Here is a 23,647-nt window from a genome sequence, read left to right on the forward strand (position 1 = left end):
CAGTGCGGACTTCGTATACAGTGGATCAGTATGTTGATCTATATGTTAAAGAGATAATTCGACTTCATGGTGCTCCAAAGTCAATCGTCTCAGATTGAGATCCAAAGTTTATATCCAAGTTATAGGAGAGTTTACAGCGAGCAATGGGTACTAAATTAAAGTTCAGTACAACTTTTCATCCTCAGACTAATGGTCAGTCTGAAAGGACCATTCAGATACTTGAGGATATGCTACAGGCGTGTGTGATGGACTTTGAAGGTTCCTGGAACAAGTACCTTCCTCTGATTGAATTTTCATATAACAATAGTTATCAGAGTACTATTGGTATGGCACCGTATGAAATGCTATATGGAAGAAAATGTCATTTGCCCATTCATTGGGATGAAGCCGGTGAACGAAGATACCTTAGACCCGACGCAGTCCAAATAATTAGTGAGGCCATTGAGAAAATTCAAGCTCGTATGTTTGCCTCATAAAGTAGACAAAAAAGCTACGCTGATCCGAAGCATAGGGATATTGAGTTCCAAGTTAGGGACTTTGTCTTCCTTTGAATATCACCAATGAAGGGGATTCAGAGATTTGGAAAGAAAGGAAAACTATGCCCCGGGTTTATTGGTCCGTTCGAGATAATTGAAAGGGTAGGTCAAGTAGCCTATCGGCTAGCCTTACCCCCTACTTTATCTGGAGTTCACAACATGTTCCATGTCTTAATGCTTCAGAAGTATATGTCTCATACAACACATATTCTGAGTTACGAGGACATTGAACTTCAGACGGACTTATCATACAAGGAGCAACCAGTTCAGATCTTGGATAAGAAGGAGAAAGTGTTGCGGAACAAGACTATTCTGCTAGTTAAAGTGTTGTGGAGGAACAACAAGGTTAAAGAAGCGACTTAGGAGTTAGAGTCGCAGATGCGGGTGCAGTATCCCGAGTTATTTAGGTAAATTTTGAGGACAAAATTTCTGTAAAGAGGGAATAGTTGTAATATCATGAAAATTATAATTATGATAAATTAGACATATTTTATTAAATATGTAATTATATGAATAATTAAGCGTAATTTATTAATTACAGAGATTTTAGCGGATTATGTGGGTATTTTATATACTATTTTTAAAATAAAATGTTTTTGGGTTCGACGACCGTGAAAACTCGACGGATTGGTCAGAAATATTACGGAAATAAATGATGAGATATATTGGGAATATACTGGACTAGTTTAGAAAGTTAAGTTGTTAGTTTACTCGGAGTAGTTAGAGATGACAAAAATACCCTGGGCTTTATTTAACTTGAGTGTTTAATGGAGGGGCAAAATAATCATTCATTAGGTAGTATATTAGTTTGTCTTATATAGAATTATCTAGGCTGAAGTAGTGTTTTAATGTTAGGTTTATATTATTAAATTTAACATTTAGTTAGATAATTGAAGATAAACTCAACTAAGGAATATCACTTTATCTCTCTCTCTCTCTCTCTCTCTCTCTCTCTCTCTCTCTCTCTCTCTCTCTCTCTCCCCCTTCGAGCCCTAGAAACCAACTGAAGCAAAGAAGTTTTGTTCATCAAATCCACTATTTTCTAGCTAAATTAGCTAACCCTAGGTGTTGTTCAAGCTTTGAGGTAAGTTCTCCTTCTTTTTCTCATTAATTTCTTAAGGTTTAGGTTAGATTTTATTGGGTATTTCTATGGTTTTGGGTCTGTGGTGTAAATTGAGTTCAGAATATGTTTCTAGGTTTAATTTAACATTGTTTGTGAGTGAATTGGATAATTCCTTGGTTGCTAGGTCTTGAATTAGGTGAATTGAGTTTAAGAACTCAAATTTCACTCAATTATGGTGAATTGGTTATTTTGATGTGTTTTTGAATTTTGAATGTTTGGATATGTTAATTTTATGATGTTGAATTGTTCTAGAAATTTTGAATAGGTTTGAAGACGCTTTGGTTGGGTTTTGGTTCAAAAAACCAGAGTTTTTCTTTTCTGCAGCAGGAACCGATCAACCGGTTGGCCAGTAGGGGGAAAACTCTAGTTTTTTCGAAATTGGTTTTTTTTTTTTTTTTTTTCAGGGTGTTTTCAGAATGTAGTTTAGGATGTTTTATCTATGTTAGGCTGTTTCGAAACCCATAATGATTAGGGTTTGTCCAGTTGTGAAATTAGGGCTTATTTTGGGATTTGGTTAAGTTATTCACCAAGTTTTATTGTTGTGACATAAGAACCGGGATCGTCGAGCATTATTCAACTCAGGTCGACCCACACACCTAATTTTGGATTCAAGGTAAGAAAAACCAATTGCACTACTTAGCATGTCAAATGTGATACAATTATTATCGTTTGTGATTGGATTATAATCGAGGTAAAGATACGGTAATTATCGTTGTTAGAAATGAGTTATTACTCACTTTTGAAAACTGCTGATAGGTTCTTCATAAGCAACGATAGTGACATATAAAACTCGTTGGTAACGAGTGGTAAGGATACTTTATAAAGCATCAAGGTCAGTTTGTCTTATAAGACAACTAGTTGTTTATCTTTACTGCATTATGCTTGAATGAGTATTTAGTCTATATGATGCATTATTTTGAGATTATGCTTTATTGTGTTGATCATGTTTTATCTGCTTTTCTTCCTGAGTCTTCGTCACTCACGAGGTGCTCTGTGGTATAGGTAAGGGTAAAGGAAAGCTGGACCAAGCATGAGTCTGAGGTCTCTCGACAATGTACATATCAGTCGCTGCATCTTGGCTCTCAATGGACAGGATCCATCTTTTGGCTGTATTTTGAAAATATAACCTTATTTTGTAATAGCTATTTTGTTACATGGTGTAAAAGTTTATAAACAAGGGGATCCTCGAAACCAGTAGTATTTTGTAAGAAAAGTTTTAATTATGAAATTAAGTTATTTTATTAAAACTTTTAGTTAAACAAAATTTTCTTAAACTGTAAGTTTATTATTATAAATTAATTGATAAAAGCACATACGTGGCGCCTTTACGAGTTAGGGCGTTACATTGGTGATCTCTAATTTTTTTTCGTAGTGAGGTTGCAAACATTATCTTCTCTTTGTTGTTGTAGAAGTCATCTCCTAATGGTGTTTTCTCTTTGAAAATGGCTTACTGGGATTTGAACAAAACTAGATTTATGCAGTAGGATGAGATTTACTTGAAAATTTAGTCTTCTCAAATTCATGATCGATTGAAATTATTTTTGTGGAAGATGTATAAGGATTCTCTCCCTTTTGGAACACGTCTAGCTGTAATTTTGGCAATACGGTGGGATCTTGTTCCTTATGTGGAGAGGATTATAGTGATTCTGCAGAACATTTCTACACAAGTGTCCCATAACTAAAGGTATTTGGTTCTCTAGTGTGTGCAACATTCGCACTGATGAAATTCCTTTTCATTTGTGGAGAGGTTGTTAATTGGATTTTTAATTCAAGGATTCTTGATGCTAATAATATACAGGGTAACAATGATGATTTTGTGGTTTTTGCTGTTGTCCTTTACTATTATCTTTGGTACTTTAAGGATACTAATTACCATAACGGGGAGAGATGGCTTACAGGAGAGATCAAAAACAAGATCAATGTGGCTTTTCTTCGCTATAGAAAGGTTCTCATGACTAAAGGAGTCAATGGCAAAGTTACGGGCAGAATACATGACATTCGCTAGGTAAGATTGTCTCAAGCTTCAACAAGGCCTTAGGCAAAGCTTGAACAAGGCCTTAGGCGAAAATTAAATTAGACTTTTTGACAAAATTATTAATTATATCAGTTTATTAAAATTTTATTTTTAGTTAGAGATATATTAATTAATTAAATTCTTATTATTAAGATTTTAATTTTTATATTAATTTCATTTTATTCTTTACATGTTGTATTAATAATCATCGATTTTTTTTTTTTTGTCTTCATAAATGAACTTCAATTCATTTATAAGAATCTTTCATAAAAAATTAAACCAATAGTCATACAAATGATCACAATAAAATAAGTATAATTGTAAAAAAACATTATAATATTATTTAGAGGTAATTTATATATAAAATTTCTTATTAAGAAAAATTCATTAATTATTAATTGATAGTTCCAAAATTTTAGATTAATTGAAATGTAATATTCACATTTAGTAGTAAATATTAATGTTTAAATTTATTGAATTTAATTGTTTCAAAAAAAAATATTGAATTTAATGTTTATCACCTATATTTAAAAAAAAAAATGTATATTACCTTTAAAATGTAAGTCTTAAATTATGTGAGGCCTTAGGCAATTGCTTAAGTTGTCTTATGATTAAGCTTCCACTGTTGTTGAGGTATCCCTAGGTCTGTGAAAATTCGAGTTTATGTGGCTTATACTAGCAAAGCGGGTATTGAAGTTGTCGGGGTGGTGGTGCACGATTGGAATGGAGAAGTGCTGGCTTTGAGTGCTTTAAAGGTGACTATCAACTTTGCTATTCTTAGCGAATTAGCAGCGACTATTTCTGGCCTTGAATTGGCTCTTCAGTTTAATTGGGGTGACGTGAATCTTTTTACTTATAATTAAAGGATTGTAAAGGTTGTGTTAGATAAGATTCCACCTTAATGACAGTGACAAATTCAAAATTTAAAGTGAGAGAGGCGTAATTTTTTTAATAAGATAAGAGGCAAAATTAAACTTAAAAAGAAAAATAAATGCTCTTGGTGAGATTTAAATCCTTGACTTCTATAATATATGTAATTTAGCTTAACCATTATACAAAAGCTAATATTATATTTATAAATATTATCTTTTATTACAAATATATGTTGTAACTAACTAATATATATATATATGAAACACTTCTTAATGGGTATTACCAATTGATGGTTACTAAGCCATTTAATTATAAATATTAATTTTAAAAATATTAAACTATTAGATTATTATCCAATGACAAATAATAAAAGAGAAATTTAAATTTTTGTGCTTAATTTAGCTACTTAATTAAAAAAAATGTCAAAAATCATTACCATTTACACTATATTAAAAATATATTTATATAAAAATACTTAAGTCAAATTTAACTTTTTTTTTTCCGAAAAACTTTTTTTTTTTTGATTTTTTCTTAGCTAATGAAACAATCTTAACTCATATAATATAAAAATGAGAGATTTTTTTAATTAGATAGAAAACTAAGCATACAAACTCAAATTATATCTTTATATATTAAAAGTGCCTATCTAACGGCATTTCTTGGTTTAACAGAATATACTTAAAAATAAAAAGAATATTCTGTTAAATTTGATCTCCCGTTAACAAATAAACTCAATAATTAAACCCAAAAAATTAAACAATCTTTTAAATATGAGTAAATACCATTTTGGACTCTCTGTTTTACAAAAGTTACCAATTGGACCCTGTATTTTGTTAAATGACAAAATGGACCCTGTATTTTCTTAAATAGTACAGATAGGACCCTGAATTGATTTTTTGTCAAAATAAAGTTAAATTATAATCCGATCTAAAAGTGCTATGACAAAACTGTTTACATTTTTTGTATCTGTTCGTATTAAGCATTGTCTTCAAGTTGGTTGTATTAAAAAAAAATTTGTCAAAAATTAAGCTCATGGTCCTATTTTTACTATTTTAGAAAATACATGGTCTATTTTGTCATTTAACAAAACACAAATTCCAATCTGTAACTTTTGCAAAACACAGGGTCCAAAATGGTATTTACCCTTTAAATATTAATAATCTCTTTTTAAATTAAAAAAATCATCTTAACTATATCTCTCTAACAAACCTATTTTGGGAGAATATTAATAATTTTTTTTATTTATTTTTTAAAAAAATCTTTATTTTTTTTTTATTCCGATGCATAATGTGATGTTATTCTTTTTAATTGCTTTATTAATTTCTTTTCTATTCTAATGAGAAGAAATTTTTGGCAATAGAGAGTCATCAAATGTAGTCCAAGTGTTGGTGTTAATTCGGCCCGATGATTCAAGTGTCATGGTTTAGCAAAAATACCACTTCTATCTTTGTGTGATTGCAGATATACCACTTCTGTTATTGACCCACTTTTTAGCTTTATAAATGAAGATGTTCATATAATATTAACACTTTACAAAATATTTATAGATATAAACTTACATTACAATACTATGTTAAAAAAAGAACTAAATAGAATAATCTACTACTCCAATAATAAATTTATTTATAATTTTATAATTACACTAATATTATTTTTAATGCATTATTAAATAATATTTCAAATATAAATATTTAATTTTTTCAAACAAAAAATTTGAAATCTTTAAAAATAAAATATATTCAAAATCTTAAAAAGACTAAAATCTTAAATAAAACTATCAATACGTGGCTCGACACGTACATTCACCTAGTATATATATATTTCTGTTTTTTTTTTTTTTTTTTTTTTCAGGAGTGACTGTCTCGTCTCGTTTCTACGTAGGTCCATCCCTACTCAATGGGAGTTGGCTATTTTAAGCTGTTAGATTTGGTTTCTTATTTTAATTGTAATGTTGTTTGGATTTCGAGAGACCTTAATGATTCAGTTCATACTTTGATTAAGTGGAGGCTGGATGACTTTTGTAAGTTGTAATGGTCCTCTTAATTCTTGGGAGGTGAGTCCCATGTGCTCACCAGACTTCTATCTTTTGCTTAATGTAATTTTCCATGTTTCTCAGCTAAAAAAAGGAGTCATGCCTTAAATCTACAACAAAGAGCAGCAAAACGTTTGTGCATGTTCTATCTGCGCCCCAGCAAAATTTGGTGGGCGGGTGGGGGTTCATTTGTGGCCCATTTAACTTTACGAAGAAGAAGCACCCAATCACACTTCACAAACAAAACAAAAACACATTATCATAATCATATAACTAAACATATTTAATTGTACAATATCTATATTTCTTTTTTTGAAAAAGACGTTGTTCCAAACTAAAGAATCAAATTTCAAAAATATTCAAATTAAAGTAAAAGTCCCTTTGGACCCCATTTTTTCTACTCTACTCGTGATTTCTTACCAATCAACGTGCTCCAATGAGTGCATTTTATCCCATCTTTTTCAGTTATTTTAAATATTTCATATCACAACAAAATAATTAATATATATTTTTAAACTTTGGACGATATTTGCTCAAATCGGCTTCTAGAGAAGGGTATTTTAGATATTTGGTTTAAGAAACTTAAGTCGGTCACACACACTAGTAGAGGAGAAAACAAAGAAGGGATGGGCAGAGGATTTTACGTGGGACCCACCGAAACCCATGTGATTACTGATTAGAGGCAAACTAGAATAATAGCGTCTCCACTCTCCACTACAAACGTTCGACCTATTTATTTTATTCAAAAAGAATATTATTAATTTAGTATTTCAAATTTAAAAAGTAATTAATGAAAACAATTATAAAGCTTAGCCCTTGTTTGCCACGTAGACTTCCCGTTACTCTTTTCTATCTCTGGGTCAGCTACGTGTGCTTTATTCTCGGACTTTCTTTTATTATGTTACATTAATAAACAATAATTTAATAAATAGCATTGGGTTTTGCAGATTTCGATTTACAGCGATACGATGTCGTATTCAGTTATTTCTTCTCTTTCTTGACCCACGACGTCGTTTCGTGTGGGATTATTATTTGTTGACCCGATTATGTCATAATATTTCTCATTAGTTGAGAAATATTGAGAAACAAAGGAAGCTTAAATATCTGTTTCAAAAAAATAAAAAGCTTAAATATACATAAATTTCGTATTCGTATAACTCAAAAAAAAAAAAAAAAAAAGCATAGTAGAGCGAGCTGACCAAACCAGTCCTTTCACCTAAAGAAACCCCACAGATTTGTACAGGGAGATTTAAATAAATAAAAAAAAAGCTTTGTCTGATTTTTTCTCAGAGCTGAAACAAACATACTTTTGAGAGAAGCAATCCTTAGTTATTTAACTTTTATTTTTTCTTTTTCATTTTGGTTCTAAAGTTTGAGGTCTTGTTGAATGTTATATAGTAAGTACGTATATTTACTTTACAAATTTCTCGGCTTCCGGGATTGCTGTTCTTGAGCTCCTTTTTGGTACTGAAACTCAGAACTTGATTTCATATGTAAGTTGCTGCTTTTTTACACTATTTGGGTTAAAACATATGAGTGTGTTTCCTGGGTTTACGTTTTATGTTTTTTTTCCCACTTTGTTTCCTTTTCTGGGTGATTTTCCATTTTTGCTTGGAGGGTTGCTGAAATTGTTTTCTGGGTATAGGTAAAAGTAAAAGTAAAATTGTCGAGAATAATATGTTCACTGAAGGACTTGATAGAAGTGCTCTTCGTTGGGTTAGAGAGGTTAGCTATTCTCCAATCTGTTTCTATGTTTTATTTCTTGTCTATATTTTCTTTTTCTCTAAAGAAAAGAGGTATTTTAAAGTTTTAGTCATTTTTCCTCTGAAATCAGAAGGAGGAGGTTCCTTTATCCAGTTCAAATCTGAGAACCCGAGTTGATCCCATGTCTAATATTCGAAGTGGCGGAAGAGCCTTTGGATTACCTCCACCCTCGAAATTCAGAAGTGGGCATTTGCCCGCTAGTGCCATTCCGGTGTCTAGAACCATTCCTGGTGATTTGGATGCTAGTGGGTCAGGCTCTGAAAATGATATGAGTACTGATTCAGAGGAGGATGTATATGGAGGAAACTCAGTTGATTCGTCTCCCCAGATGAATAATGGTGGTGCTGTTCGTAGATATGGCAACCATTTGAAAAAGGATTCCCACTATAGCAGTGACTATACTTATTCCGATGTTGGTTCTTCCATGGAGACAGTGGTTGGACTTGGAAAGCATAGGTTTATGGCGGAAAGAGTAGTAGGAGTTGGAGGAGCTGGTAGGTACCAATCTAGGAATGGGTTTACGGAAGATGAGTCTGACGACTCCGCTGCAAGCTCGGAGTTTTCTACTACACAAGTGGGAGGAAGCATTAATGGTGGTATGAAACAACATAGATTCTCGGAAGGATATGCTTCCAGTGTTCCATCAACAGTTCAAGTGGAAAGTTCTGCTGTAAAGGTTCGTTCTTATACTTTAGAATTTATTTCAATTGCTCTTGCTAGCTCGATTGATTCTGATTGTGTAGGCTTTCTTTAATTTACATGTGCCACATAAGATGGTGGTGTTACTAGTATAGGCAATGCAGTGATTCTATTAGTGCTGTTCATGTCTTATAAATAGCTGTTCTTACTATCAACCAGAATTATGGAGCTGTTACTAAGTCTACCGACTTTTTCAGGGATTGCATTCAAGAAAGATGGAAAATGGTAAGTTCTCTGATGATGATGATGTTCCCAGTGCACCGCCAATTGGTGGCAGCTCTGCTACTCAAGAAATCAAACAAGCTGCCGACAGAAATCCAACTCCTGGGGTGCACAGTACTCCAAATGCAGCAGCTTCACCTGAAAATAAAACCACACCCAATCTTAAGCCAGAAAGCAAAAGTGGAAATGAAAAATCTGACAATTTTGTAAGGTGTGTGCTTATTGCTCCCTTTACAAAATAATAATATATATGCTGAAGTTTTCTGCTCAAATTTTTATATTATTTTACACTTGGTTTTACTTTACTGAACACAGTAACCTGAGAGGCACAATATATATGTTTATATCTATTTATATATTTTGCCCATGATGTCAATGTATTTCACATTTTCTAATCTTTCTGTTTGTAGAACTACTACTGGTTTAGAAACTACTACATCATCTAGCCTGGCTCGACTCCCAACGTTTCATGCAAGGTATTCAAACCAAACCCATGGTTGTATATGATGTAGATGATGTAAAAGATCTTTGTTTCAGTTCTTCAATTTATTGATTTACTGTGTTTGTGTAAATTATAAACCAGTGCACTAGGGCCATGGCATGCTTTTGTTGCTTATGATGCATGTGTGCGCCTTTGCCTTCATGCTTGGGCAATGGAATGCATGGAAGCACCAATGTTTTTGGAGAATGAATGTGCACTACTAAGGGAGGCATTTTGGTGAGTTCATTGTCTTTCTCTTGTTCTCAATCATGCCTAATTTCAAGATTTTGTTTTATGTTTTTGATAAATTGCACGAACGTGTTATGGAAGGGAACATCATGTGCACTCTAGGAACAAAAATAAATTGTACTTCTAACAGGGTAATATATTAAAAACACCTATGCCTCTTGGATTTAGCTTAATATATTGTAGTTTAGTACTTAGAAAAACAATTGAAAAATAAAATCAAGTCTTTTTCTTAATTCTTTCGAATTCGCACACACATTTATACATATAATATCATTTTTTTTAAATATGTATTATTTTTTAATATAAATACATGTAGTTTGGTTTGTAATATTTTTGCTGACTATTTGTCCTTGATAACTTGTCAATGAAACTTTTATGTAATAATTCTTACTGGTTTTTGTAAGATGGAATCAGACATAGATAATGTAATTTGAGTGGTATTTATACATCATAAGTTCAGGGGATGAAATAAGCATTGAGATAAAATTAGGAATAGGTGTGGTTAAGAAAATTTAAATGTGAAGTCATTATTTGTCTCCCCCACCCCCACCTCGTTTTCTCTTGGAATGTCTATTTGTTTGTAGTGTTTTCTTTTTCGCTTCTACTTAAGAGATTTAAAATCGTCTTCTTTGAACTCTAGTTTACGGCAAGTGCTTTTACAATCAGAGGAAGAACTGATGGGAAAGCAAACCTCAGAACTAGCCAGTGAGACAGCTGCACCCAAACCTAAGAAAGTTGTTGGCAAGATGAAGGTCCAAGGTAGTATTAAATGTCACCTTTACTTTCTAACACTTCAAGCATTTGGTTATTAAGTGTCACCTTTAACTTCAAAAACCTCAAGTGTTTTGTTATTAAATGCCACCTTCAACTTCAAACACCTCAAGTGTTTTGTTATTGAAGATTACTGAGTGAGTTTTCATTGCGCAGTGCGTAAAGTGAAAATGGCCCTGGACCCACCTACTGGCTGTAGTATAATTACTTACAGGCCATCAATAAAACTGGATTCCATCAAATATCGCTTCTCCAACTTGCAGTCAACGCTAACTTCAGGATGTCATGCTCTTCGAAACATTCGTGTTGCTCCTCGCATGCCTGCAAATGGTTCTTTTTCACGCCAAAGCTTGGCATACGTGCAAGCCGGCACACATTATATAAAACAAGTGTCTGGACTCTTAAAAACTGGTGTTGTAACTACTCTACGCAACAGTTCGTCATCATATGAAGTTGCGCAAGGTATGAACTATGAACCATTAAAGGATTTGATCTTCCTATTTTATGCTGTTGTGTGTGCAAGTAAAGTATATTAATATTGATTTGACATTTGATGCTGAAAAGGTAGTCCATCTTGTTTTTGTTATAGATGTCATGTGAATACATATGTGAATCTTGTGATGTATGCTTGATAGACTTGAAAAAAAGATATCCACACAATTGTGATAGTGTTATGTATGAGAACTAGAGACATACACTTTGTTTTGAAAGGTGAATTAGAGACGTACATTTATCTTATATTATTATTTGGAACTTCTCTGTTTTGATATTCTGTTTTGTTTTTGTTTGTATTTTGTGTCATTCATCTGTAGTATATCTTCCTGTCCTCAAAGCTCCTCAAAGCTTCTCTACTTTTTTGTAGATGCTTTGAAGAAGATATAAAAAAAGGAGCACTTTAATTTTATGTGTTAGAATATTAGCTGTAAAAAATTAGGCTAATTTCTATTTAGTAGTTTCCTATTTGTATTTAGTAGCTTTTATTTATCTTCTAGCTTTGTATGTACTATTATATGGAATACAATACACAATTCAATCACCATATTTTGCATGGTATGAGAGCAGATTGGGATTGGGAATTTAAAATTAGGGTTTATCACAAATTGGGGTTTTCAATTAGGGTTCTTTTTTCGGAAACCATATTTAGAGGGATCTTTTGTTCTCATCGCCCACTCAGAAGGATTGCCTAGCCGCCGATCTGCCAAACCCCAAAGTCCGATCGCCGGATTCCTCGCGCGTGTCTCACGCGTCGCTCGTTTCTTCTGCCACGTTCCCCATGCACTAACGCGTGGAGGCGCGTGTGACGGAGGTTTCGACGGCGATTCTTCTCCGATTCGTTTTTTTGGCTCCCCTTAAGCTGACTTGCATCTGTCTCAGGTTGTAGTTTGGTATTTCTCCATACTTCGTATTGGGGTGTTCTTTACTTATTTTTAATTAGTCGATGCTGCGTTGTCTCTTTCGAAATTTGTTTCTGAGATTATGGTAGAGACGAAATCAGATCCAAAACCACTAGTTGATTGGTTCGAATTATTTGGAATGGAATAAGACAATTCGACTTTATCTAAGGAGTATTGACAAAGATGATCACTTGATTGATGATCCTCCCAAAGAAAAAGACGATTCAATGAAAGTATGGTTACGTGAGGATGCTCGCTTGTTTCGTCAAATTCGAAATTCTATTGATAATGAGGTAATTAGTTTGATTAATCATTGTGAATTGGTTAAAGAACTAGTGCTTGATTGGTTTGAAATTTGAAAACAATTTTATGTTTTTGAAAACTTAAAAGGTGGGGGCCACATAAAAATACTTGATTGGTTTAGTGTTTTCAAAAACTAAATCTGAATATGATTTTGAGTTTTAAGCTTAAAAATGAAAACAACAATTTTATGTTTTCTATGTTTTCAAATCATTGAATCTGAAAACTCTTCAAATACCCTCTTACTTTTCTATTTTGAGGTTCCCAACCAATCACAAATCCAACTTTTAAAACTCAAAGACACAAAATTACACTACAACTAATCACATTTTTAGAAACAATTCTTCACATACAAAATTCAAATTTTTGTTTCCAAAACACTCTTTTGGAAAACACAATTTTTAAATATAATACCATATATAAGATGAATGGGCTATACCTCTCATTGCTCCCACACCTTTGCTCACTTTGCCATCAGTCTTACATTTATCTAATTTGTCCTTTAATTTCTTTTTGTGAGTCAACACACTTGTAATCTAAACTGTTCAATCTCATTCTTTCCCGATCATTGTTTGTTTTAAGATCTTATGACGAAGAATATTATTGGTAAAGGATATGAATCTGGCGGTCTGTATGTTCTTGATCCACTTCCACCAGCCTCTATCTATTCCTCTACTTAAGAAACTTTATCCCCAGTATAGTAAGGTGTCTTCATTACATTGTGAGTCATGTCAGTTTGTCAAACATCATCGTATTAGTTTAAGTCCTCGAGTAAATAAGCGTGCTAGTGTTCCTTTTGAGTTTACCTGGATTCAAATATTTTGTTACTTTTGTGAATGATTATTCTCGTGTAACTTGGTTATATTTAATGAAAAATAATTTTGAGTTGTTTTCTATATTTTTGTACTTTTTGTGCTGAGATTCAAAATCAATTTATTGTGTCTGTTCGTATTTTGCGAAGTGAACGCCAAAGAGTACACATCTGTTCAATTTCTATCTTACATGACCTCTAATGGCATGCTTCTTGAAACTTCTTGTGTTGATACTGCACCTCAAAATGGTGTAGCAGAACGTAAGATCAGACATCTTCTTGAAACTGCACGTGCCCTCTTGTTTCAACTGAAAGTTCCTAAACCTTTTTGGGCTGAGGCAGTTTCCACAGCATGCTTTCTTATTAATCGCATGCCATCTTCTGTACTTAATGGTGAGATCCCATTTAAAATATATGTTCTGGGTAAGTCATTGTTTCCAGTTGCTCCTTGGGTATTTCGTAGTGTTTGTTCTGCTCACGATGTCCATCGACATGTCACGAATAGGCCCCAAGGCACTAAAAGTGTCTTTCTTGATTATTCTCGTCCTCAGAAAGGGTATAGGTGTTATTGTCCTGATCTCAACAAATATCTTGTTTCTATTGATGTTACCTTTGTGAAAAATACACTTTATTTTTCATCTTCACCTACTCCTACTCTTCAGGGGGAGGATGATGATTTGTTGGTGTATTCTGTCACATCGTCTGCGCCTGATACATATTCTGACGAGTCTCTTGTTCCTTCACCTGACTCGGTTATAGCTCCCACAATGCCTACAACTCCACCACCTCCACCACCTTCACCACTTGCTAGGCCTCCTCCTATAGTGTACACTAGGCATCCACCTCATCCACCTCCCGTTTCATGTCCTGCACCTGCATCTTTGTCATCAGATTCGGACTCAAAGATGATTTTCCCATCACCTGCATCTCTTCTCTTCTTCTTACTCTTTTATTGCTTCTTTTGATTCTATCACTATTCCTGAAACTGTTCGTGAAGCAATGTCTCATTCTGGTTGGCTTGCTGCAATGATAGAAGAGCTGAATGCTTTAGTTGCAAATGATACTTGGGACTTGGTTAATTTACCTTCAGGAAAACGGGTCATAGGGTGCAAATTGGTGTTTACGGTTAAATTTAATTAAGATGGAACAATTGCTTGCTTAAAGACACGTCTTGTTGCCAATGGTCTCAAACCTTTGGAGTAGACTATTGTGATACTTTTTATCCTGTTGCTAAACTCACATCTGTTCGACTGTTAATTTCCATGGAAGCTACTCATCATTGGCCTTTATATCAGCTTGATATTGACAATGCTTTTTTTTTTTTTTCATGGAGATCTTGAGGAAGAAGTGTATATGGAGCAACCTCTTAGGTTTGTTGCTCAAGGGGAGTTAGCGTGAGTTTTTCGTCTTTACAAATCTTTATAGGGTAAATACTATTTTGGACCCTGTGTTTTGCAAAAGTTACCAATTGGATCTTCTGTTATGTTAAATGACAAAATGGACCTTGTATTTTCTAAAATTGTACAAATATGACCCTAAACTGATTTTTTGTCAAAATAAAACTTAATAATAATCTAATTTGGAGATGTTATGACAAAACTGGTTTCATTTTCTGTATTCATTCATGTTAAAAATTGTTATAAAGTTGGTTATATTAAAAAATAAAATAATTGAAAATTGAGTTCAGGGTCCTATTTTTACCATTTTGGAAAATATAAGGTACATTTTGTCATTAACAAAACAGAGAGTCTAATTGGTAACTTTTGCAAAACACAGGGTCCAAAATGGTATTTACCCATCTTTATATGGATTGAAACAAAGTCCTTGTGTTTAGTTTGGTAAATTTAGTCAGTCTGTTGAGAAATTTGGTTCGTTGAATAGTAAGTGAGATAATTTTGTGTTCTATAAAAAATCAACTGCTGGTATCATTTTGTTAGTGGTGTATGTTTTTTTTTTTTTTTTTTTTTTTTTTTTTTCTGAACATTGTTAGTGGTGTATGTTGATAACATCATTATTACTGAAAATGATACTGAAGACATCTTATCCCTTAAGTCTTTCATTCATACCCAATTTTACATGAAGGCTTTAGGGGTGCTCAAGTATTTCTTGGGTGTTGAAGTTACTTGGAGTAAACATGGTATTTTTCTGTCTCAAAGAAAGTATGTGCTTGATTTGTTAACTGGGCAGAAAAATTGGGAGCAAAATCTTGTAACGCTCCAATGAATCCAGTTGGGCATCTTACTCGTGATGGGGAACCATTTGAAGATCCTGAAAAATATCGCAGATTATTTGGAATAGTTGAATTATCTAACCGTGACTCGTCTAGCTATTGCATTCCCAGTTAGTGTAGTTAGTCAGTTTATGTCTTCTCCAACAATTCATCGTTGGGCAGCATTAGAGCAAATTTTTAAAAGGAGCACTAGGACATGGTATAGTTTACAAGAATCATGGACATACCCAGAGTGAGTGTTTCTCTGATGTAGATTGGGTAGGCTCCAAGGTAGATAGACGATCTACTTCAGGATATTGTGTATTTGTTGGGGGCAATCTAATCTCTTGGAAGATTAAGAAACAAAATGTTGTGTCTAGATCTAGTGCTAAATCAGAATATAGAGCTATGGCACAATCTGTGTGAGGTAATATGGATTTATCAACTTTTCATTGGATTCGGGTTTAAGATTTCTATTCCAGCAAAATTGCGGTGTGATAATCGTGTTACTCTTCATAATGTCTCAAATCCCGTGTTCCATGAGCAAATTAAGTACATTAAGATTGATTGTCATTTTGTTCGTGAGAAAATTCAACAAGGTCTGATCTCCACAGGATATGTGAAGACCAGAGAACAATTAGGAGATATTTTTACAAAAGATTTTAATGGAGCGTGGGTTGATTATTTTTGTAACAAGCTGGGCATGATTAACATCTATGCTCCAGCTTTTTATATAAATATATAATATTCTATGGAATACAATACACAATTCAATCACCATATTTTACATTTTGTATGCTATAATAATACAATTAGGAGATATTTTTACAAAAGATTTTAACGGAGTGTGGGTTGATTATTTTTGTAACAAGCTGGGCATGATTAACATCTATGCTCTAGCTTTTTATATAAATATATAATATTCTATGGAATACAATACACAATTCAATCACCATATTTTACATTTTGTATGCTATAATAGTACAATGCTCTGATCTGTACTATCCTCCATTATTACATAAACTTTTTGCTTATTCCAAGAGCTTTATTTTTCACATGAGTTAGTTGAGAATTTTTATCTTGCTCATACTTGGCAGCAGAAACATACTCTTGTTTATTAAGACTGAAAAGCTCACCTGAAGAAGATGCAATGAGAATGCAGCCTGGATCTGGTGAAACTCATGTTTTGTATGTTCCCTTTCTCAGTGTATTCTTTTTGTTTGTTGAATCGTTTGAGAAAGGCGCTGACCACTCTACAGCTTACCAGATAGCTTGGGAGATGATCTAATTGTTGAAATCCAAGATTCCAAGGGGAAACATTTTGGCCGTGCACTTGTTCAAGTGGCGACAATTGCTGATGATCCAGTAATATTATCTTTATCTTTTTAGCTGCCAGGTTGAATTCCTGGTAATAATTCTGGTTGATGATTCTTATTTAAATGGAAATGCAGTCTGACAAAGTACGGTGGTGGTCTATTTACCGTGAACCAGAACATGAGTTTGTTGGAAAGCTACAGATTTGTATACACTACTCAATGAGTTCTGATGATAGTAGTCATCTTAAAGTAAGTTATTCTGTGGAACCTTTAAATTTGTTTGCCACACTTTTATTTTGTTTTCCCCTAATGTCTATTGTTTTTTGACATCAATGCACCACATTATGTGTGTGTATGTGTGTTCAAGTAAATATTGTAGACTTGGATTTGTGGAGATATATTAGTTTCGTATTTGTTCAATTTTTTTAATGTTTTGGATGGAATTAGAAACATGTTAAACTATCTATATGAAGGAATAAATGCATGGTTGTTGAAGACATTTGGACAGTGTGCCTTGTAAAGTGCAATGTACCCAAGGAAAAAGAGATTATTGTTGCTAAAAGAAAATAGATAATAAGTTTTTGCAATGCATTGTTCTTGAAGAAGAATAATTGCTTGCATTTTGGGAGCAAGGAAGCCTTTTGTACTTTAGAATGTGTTACAAAGTTTTTTGATTTGATTTGCTTTTACTGGTGGGCAGTGCGGCTCTGTTGCTGAAACAGTTGCTTATGACCTGGTATTGGAGGTCGCTATGAAAGTTCAACAGTTTCGCCAAAGGAATCTATTATTGCATGGTCCTTGGAAATGGATTTTGAGGGAGTTTTCTTCTTATTATGGTGTTTCTGATATATATACGAAGCTCAGGTATTGCAATGTGGTTATGCAGTAGTAGATTTATTTTCTTTTTCATGCTCTACATTATGATTGTTGTCTAATATTCAATGGCAACAGATACCTCTCTTATGTCATGGACGTTGCAACACCAACTGAGGATTGCCTCAAATTGGTTTATGATTTGCTAATGCCAGTTCTTATGAAAGGCCATAGCAGGAGCACATTGAGTCATCAAGAAGTATGTATCAATCATTTTATGATTTCGTTTTGTATTGTTGATATGGCTTTATTGAATCCTTTGTGTTGAACTTTTCTCATCCATATTCTGTTCTTATGACATTTTTTGCTCATGTTTTATTCCCAAATCACTTCTAACACATGTGAAAAATTGCTGATATATGTATTTATTTATACATGTAGAACCGGATCTTGGGAGAAACCAAGGATCAAATTGAACAAGTGCTAGCTCTAGTTTTTGAGAACTACAAATCATTGGATGAGTCAGTACTCTCGGGTATTGTGGAGGTCTTTAAACCTGCATGTGGGCGTGCTGCACCTGCACTGGAGCCTGCCATAAAGCTTTACACTCTTCTTCATGATATCTTGTCCCCTGAGTCACAAAATACATTATGCCACTATTTCCAGGTTAGGAATTTCTCTAATTGTGATCGTGTAAGTTGGTACATATTGGCTTTTCTAAGTGTGTGATGTGCTAGGTTGCTGCAAAGAAGAGATCAAGAAGGCACTTGACAGAGACTGATGAATATATCAGCAATAACAGTGATGACACTTTGATGGATACCTTAACTATGACTACTGCTTACCAGAGGATGAAGTGTTTGTGCATAAATATTAGGAATGAAATTCGTACTGATATTGAGATTCATAATCAACATATACTTCCAAGGTATATTTTCTTAAATCATTATCTAAATGGTGAAAAGTCTAATCTATAATACTTTTGAAATTTTTCATTTTGTCTTTCATTCTATAGTAATTAAGGAGAAGTATAATCATTCTTTGTTAGACTCGCTCCCAAAAGACTAGCCTATGGGAGAAGGGTGCCCAAGTAGTTATAAACCACCCACCACCAACCAATCCCTTACTATTGCTGATGGATTTTTCCCATTAGTTATCATGTGAGTTTACGAGTTTGTACGGTAAAACGAGTTTCCTCTATTTTTCATTTGCTGTGGTTTTCATAACATAGACCATTCTTTTGTTACATTCTTCATGAATATGAAAGTGGTACATTTCGATTTTTGATATGCCCCTAATTTACTACACCTACGCTTAGGAAAGTGGTAGTGCTGGGTTCTTTTGGAAATGGGATAATTGTGGAATGTCTTAGAATCTGGTTATAATTGTCCTAGAATCAATCTAATTGTAGTTGTCAGAAGATCCAGAAGTCAATTTATTTAGAAAGTTGTAAAAATAAAAGAGAGGAGAGAGTATGTGTTGGACAGGCCAATTCTTACTGTGTATTTTGCATAGCTGTAGGAGAGAACCAGGTCTCTCAAATTGCCTGGGATTGTTAATCAAATCACTCTGTAATCTTGCTGCAATTTATGTGCTTGGGTCTGTCACATTTACAACAAGTTTTCAATGTCATCTGAACTGCAATCTCTTTTTTTTAAAGATCTGAACTGCAATCTTAAAGGAACGACTTTTATCATCATACCAAACACCATCGTGTTCCATTTTACCATCATACTTTTTCTCTCCTAAACTGCAATCAAAAGGGAACAACTTTTATCATCATGTACCAACATCATTGTGCTCCATTTTGCTTATCTGAATTGTTTCTTATGGCCATTTGTGTGGTACTCTGACATAAGATTAAAATGCTCTGCTTGTCTCTTTTTTTTTTTTTTCCCGGGGGGAACAGTTTCATAGATCTTCCAAATCTATCTTCATCAATATACAGCACTGAACTGTGCAGTAGATTGCGAGCTTTCCTCATTGCTTGCCCCCCAACAGGCCCTTCACCTCCTGTAGCAGAACTTGTTATTGCAACAGCAGATTTACAGAGGGACCTTGCAAACTGGAACATCAAGTAATGATATTTTTGTTCTAGTTTCTATTGTCAAAATACGGCAGCAGCCATAAACAAAATAGAATAGACAATTGTTCTTACAATTTTTTATGCTTATGATCTATTTTCTGCTCTTCCAGTCCTGTAAAAGGTGGAGTTGATGCAAAAGAATTGTTCCACCTTTATATCATGGTGTGGATTCAGGACAAGCGACAGTCTTTGCTTGAAACGTGCAGATTAGATAAGGTATGTTTAGTTTTGGGCATCACTTATCCATGAATATTCTTGTGCTTGTCCATTGGAGGTTCGAGGATATCATTTCCAAATTACCAAGTATTTTTCTTTTATCAGAGAACAAGATTTTTAAGCAATCTTATTTTATACATTTTTTCCATGCTCAATAGAAGTAATCATGAACTTTCAGGTAAAATGGTCAGGAGTTAAAACACAACACTCTACAACTCCATTTGTTGATGAGATGTATGATAAATTGAAGGAGACTCTGAGTGATTACGAGATCATTATATGTCGATGGCCAGAGTACACTCTTGTTCTAGAGCAAGTATGTGACTTCTTGTTTAATTTAGACTTAAATTTCTGTAATGTATGCATGATGGGCCTTTTTTTTCATCATAGAAAATCGCAGTATGGCCTGTCAATCACTTTCAAATAAGTATATATTCTAATCATGTAATTGAAAGATTGGCTGATTAATTCTTTGTTTAGAAAATATGGTTGGTTTATCCATATCAAATAGTTGTAGCTTGTAATAACCAAGCCTTTCCCGAAAAGTGCATGATGAAACCGAGATTAGAATACCTGGGTCATAATTTAGTACCAAATGTTGTACAAAATGCATAGTACATTTTTATTACATGTACAAATTTTGAATTGCAAAATTTGACAAAATAAAGACACAAATCAAATAAGAAGCTTCATCTTCATTAATCATATTAACTCCTCAACTTTTCTTGTTTGCTTTTTCTCTCTTTTTGTTTTCCTTGAAGTTGGCATTGAGCCTTAACTTTAGTTTGCACGAATCATATGTGAAATACTCTTATTTGAATCCAACATAAAGTGTTCTTTAATCATGTCAACATCCAAGCTGGGCCCTTACAACTATTGTCTTTACTGGCACGGATAACTTAAGTGATGACCAGCTTTGATGTAAATACCAGTAGACATGTAGGAGGCAATGGGCTGAATCGGTTATGAACTTATGATACAGTTTATATACTATTTGGGTCGTTCATTTGTGGTAGTCAATGGTTATATATTATTTGATTCGTTTCAAAGTACAGCATATATATTATTCCCAATAAATGCTAAATTCATGAAAAGACATTCTTATGTAGTCATCCCAGCTCTCCCTTGACTAAATATAAAAGAAATGTTGTAATGTGTAAGCCTAGAAGACAGAAATAATAAATTCATCTTCTTATTGTTAGTACCTGGTTTTTCTGTTCATAATCTTATCAAAATTTCCATGTAGTTTTAAGCTTTTCTGTATCAAAATTTCCATGTAGTTTTAAGCTTTTCTGTTTTCTGAAATCAATTGTTTGCTGTTCTATTTGAACTTAACAAACTCATAATATGTATTATTTGACATATTTAATTTTCTTTCCACCAAAGGCTGTTGCTGACATTGAGAAGGCAGTAGTGGAAGCTTTAGATAAGCAGTATGCAGATGTATTAGCACCATTGAAGGAAAACTTGGCACCTAAGAAATTTGGCCTCAAGTATATGCAAAAACTTACCAAGAGATCTGCTAGTGCCTATGTGGTCCCCGATGAGGTTTGTGTAACTTCTCATTACTTCTTGGCTCCTTGTAGGCTTGCACATTATAATGAAATTTGAATATCTCTTGTATTTCAGCTGGGCATTTTGTTGAATTCACTAAAAAGGATGCTTGACGTCCTGCGGCCTAAGATAGAAGTTCAATTCAAATCGTGGGGATCTTGCATCCCTGATGGTGGAAATGCTGTTCCTGGAGAACGTCTTAGTGAAGTAACAGTCATGCTGAGGGCGAAGTTCAGAAATTATCTTCAAGCGGTTGTAGAAAAACTGGTGGAAAATGTGGGTACCACTCTGCACATGGTGCATTTTTCATTGTGATTTATTTTTATTACATTATACCTATATGTAAACTACTCGGAAATTAAAAGGAAGATGATTTGATATTGTGACTGCCTAGTTCATGGCGAATGAAAAAGCTATTTTGTCGCACGGCATTGAGGAATTATAGAAACTATGTTTCTGTAAAACGGCAGGGCTAGTTTAAATTTTTGGAAAAATGAAAAGGAAAATGCAGGTGGAGCAGATAGGCAATCTGTACAAGTAAATGACAAAATGGGGCAACAAAGGACTAAATCACCAAGAGTACCTGAAAAATGAGAGAAAAGTAGAGAATGGTTTTGTGTATTTACTTTTGATACATAAAAGAGAACATAAATACAAATGAGTATTTATACATGAAGCTGTGTTCGAGATTTTACTTGAGACTTTTGATCTCATTGCATTATCTTCATAAATTGTTGTAGCTCGCAATCTTGCATTTAGGAGACTATTCTATTGAAAACTCATTCGCCTTTAATATTTTGCTCTTCATTGTTTTCAGGCTAAGTTGCAGAGTGCGACAAAGCTGAAAAAAATTCTCCAAGATTCAAAGGAAAGTGCGGTAGAATCAGATGTTCGAAATAGAATGCAACCTTTGAAAGACCAGCTTACTAATACAATAACCCACCTTCACTCTGTCTTTGAGACTCTTGTGTTCATTGCTATCTGTCGAGGTTACTGGGATCGAATGGGACAAGTATGTTACTTGTAAATTTGCTCAATCTGGCCCTGGCCCATAATTTTGCTTCATCTTATTTGGGGTTTATTGTTGTTGTCTTAGGATGTTCTAAGCTTCTTGGAGAACAGGAAAGAGAATAGGTCATGGTACAAGGGATCACGAATCGCTGTGTCTGTAAGTAGAAGGCTTGAAAAATTCCTAGCTATATTTCTCCTGATTTATCCACTTTGTTTTGCTACTTTTGGTGTCTGAGATATAATCATTGAGCTGATTTTGCTTGATTGAAAGTCTGATATTTGATGATTTATTTTTTGTTACATTGCACAACCTTTTGTAGCTTTAGGACCATATTGTGTGTTTGGAGGTAGAAAGTATATTATCACAGTTAAATCCCTTGTGGAATTCCTGCATGGGGACCTGATATCTTTATTAGCTTAGATTTTCCTGTCATACGGTGCTGCTTTGTTTAGATATATTGAGATTTGGCAATCATGTTCAAATAAATGATCCGTTAGGTTGATTTGTGTTCAGATCCTGGACGACACCTTTGCCTCTCAGATGCAGCAATTGTTAGGGAATGCACTACAGGAAAAAGATCTAGAGCCGCCAAGATCGATCATGGAAGTCCGATCGATACTCTGCAAGGATGCTCCGGATCTCAAGGAGAACCGCTACTACTTTTAGCTCCGGATCACGTATATATAATGAGTTGAAAAGAAAGGGAAATTTGATCATGATTTTGATAAAATGCTCTGATACAAGGAGGATGAGGAGGTGTTACCACACATTTTACCACCAACCAAGTCTACATAACAGAATGTTACTTATTTGCTATATCCAAATGTGTATAATAACATCTTATCTAATTCATATAAACGTACTACTCGTGCTGCTAATTTTGTAGAGAGAGCAAGCATCTAGCTGCTCTGGAATCCATTTAATCATTTTTTCGTAAACATTTTTGTTACCATAATATCATATCTTTATATATATTCTAGAGGAAGTTTAAATTTTATGCTTACAATTAAAACAATAATTGGGAGCTGACATACACCACTTTAAGAGATTAGAGACATTAAATTATTCAATACACAATTTAGGGTAGAGATACAACATTTTGTGTAGAACACTTTGAATCTTAAACTTAGGGAAGAATATCCTTAGGTTCATACACGATTGAGATGTGTTTT

At 33.7% G+C, this 23,647-nt stretch overlaps 2 protein-coding genes and 1 long non-coding RNA gene across 4 annotated transcripts; all 3 read left to right on the plus strand.

The window, feature by feature from the left end:
• Positions 1–560: 560 nt before the first annotated feature.
• LOC115720859 (uncharacterized) lies at positions 561–899 on the plus strand. Its single transcript, XM_030650046.2, has one exon. It carries the CDS (start codon positions 561–563, stop codon positions 897–899), a length of 339 nt encoding a protein of 112 aa, XP_030505906.2.
• Positions 900–1,230: 331 nt separating this feature from the next.
• LOC133032449 (uncharacterized) lies at positions 1,231–3,774 on the plus strand. Its single transcript, XR_009685086.1, has 3 exons — positions 1,231–1,620; positions 2,211–2,272; positions 2,662–3,774. It is a non-coding gene; the product is annotated as an uncharacterized LOC133032449 (long non-coding RNA).
• A 3,872-nt stretch (positions 3,775–7,646) lies between these two features.
• LOC115711246 (uncharacterized) lies at positions 7,647–23,447 on the plus strand. 2 transcript variants are annotated; one of them, XM_030639582.2, is made up of 23 exons: positions 7,647–8,071; positions 8,224–8,303; positions 8,413–9,018; positions 9,239–9,474; positions 9,674–9,739; positions 9,847–9,981; positions 10,634–10,752; positions 10,921–11,226; positions 16,576–16,666; positions 16,738–16,843; positions 16,930–17,043; positions 17,495–17,658; positions 17,746–17,866; positions 18,049–18,273; positions 18,345–18,535; positions 19,517–19,684; positions 19,804–19,909; positions 20,088–20,225; positions 21,296–21,457; positions 21,539–21,739; positions 22,281–22,475; positions 22,560–22,631; positions 22,989–23,447. In XM_030639582.2, the coding sequence occupies exons 2-23, from the start codon at positions 8,256–8,258 to the stop codon at positions 23,139–23,141; spliced, it is 3,723 nt and encodes a 1,240-aa protein (XP_030495442.2). In that variant the 5' UTR covers positions 7,647–8,071; positions 8,224–8,255; the 3' UTR covers positions 23,142–23,447. The 2 variants fall into 2 exon arrangements, with proteins under 2 accessions (XP_030495442.2, XP_030495450.2); XM_030639590.2 differs by having other exon boundaries at positions 16,579–16,666.
• Positions 23,448–23,647: the final 200 nt, after the last annotated feature.

This window comes from Cannabis sativa, chromosome X (assembly GCF_029168945.1).
Source record: "Cannabis sativa cultivar Pink pepper isolate KNU-18-1 chromosome X, ASM2916894v1, whole genome shotgun sequence".
NCBI classification, from domain to species: Eukaryota; Viridiplantae; Streptophyta; class Magnoliopsida; order Rosales; family Cannabaceae; genus Cannabis; species Cannabis sativa.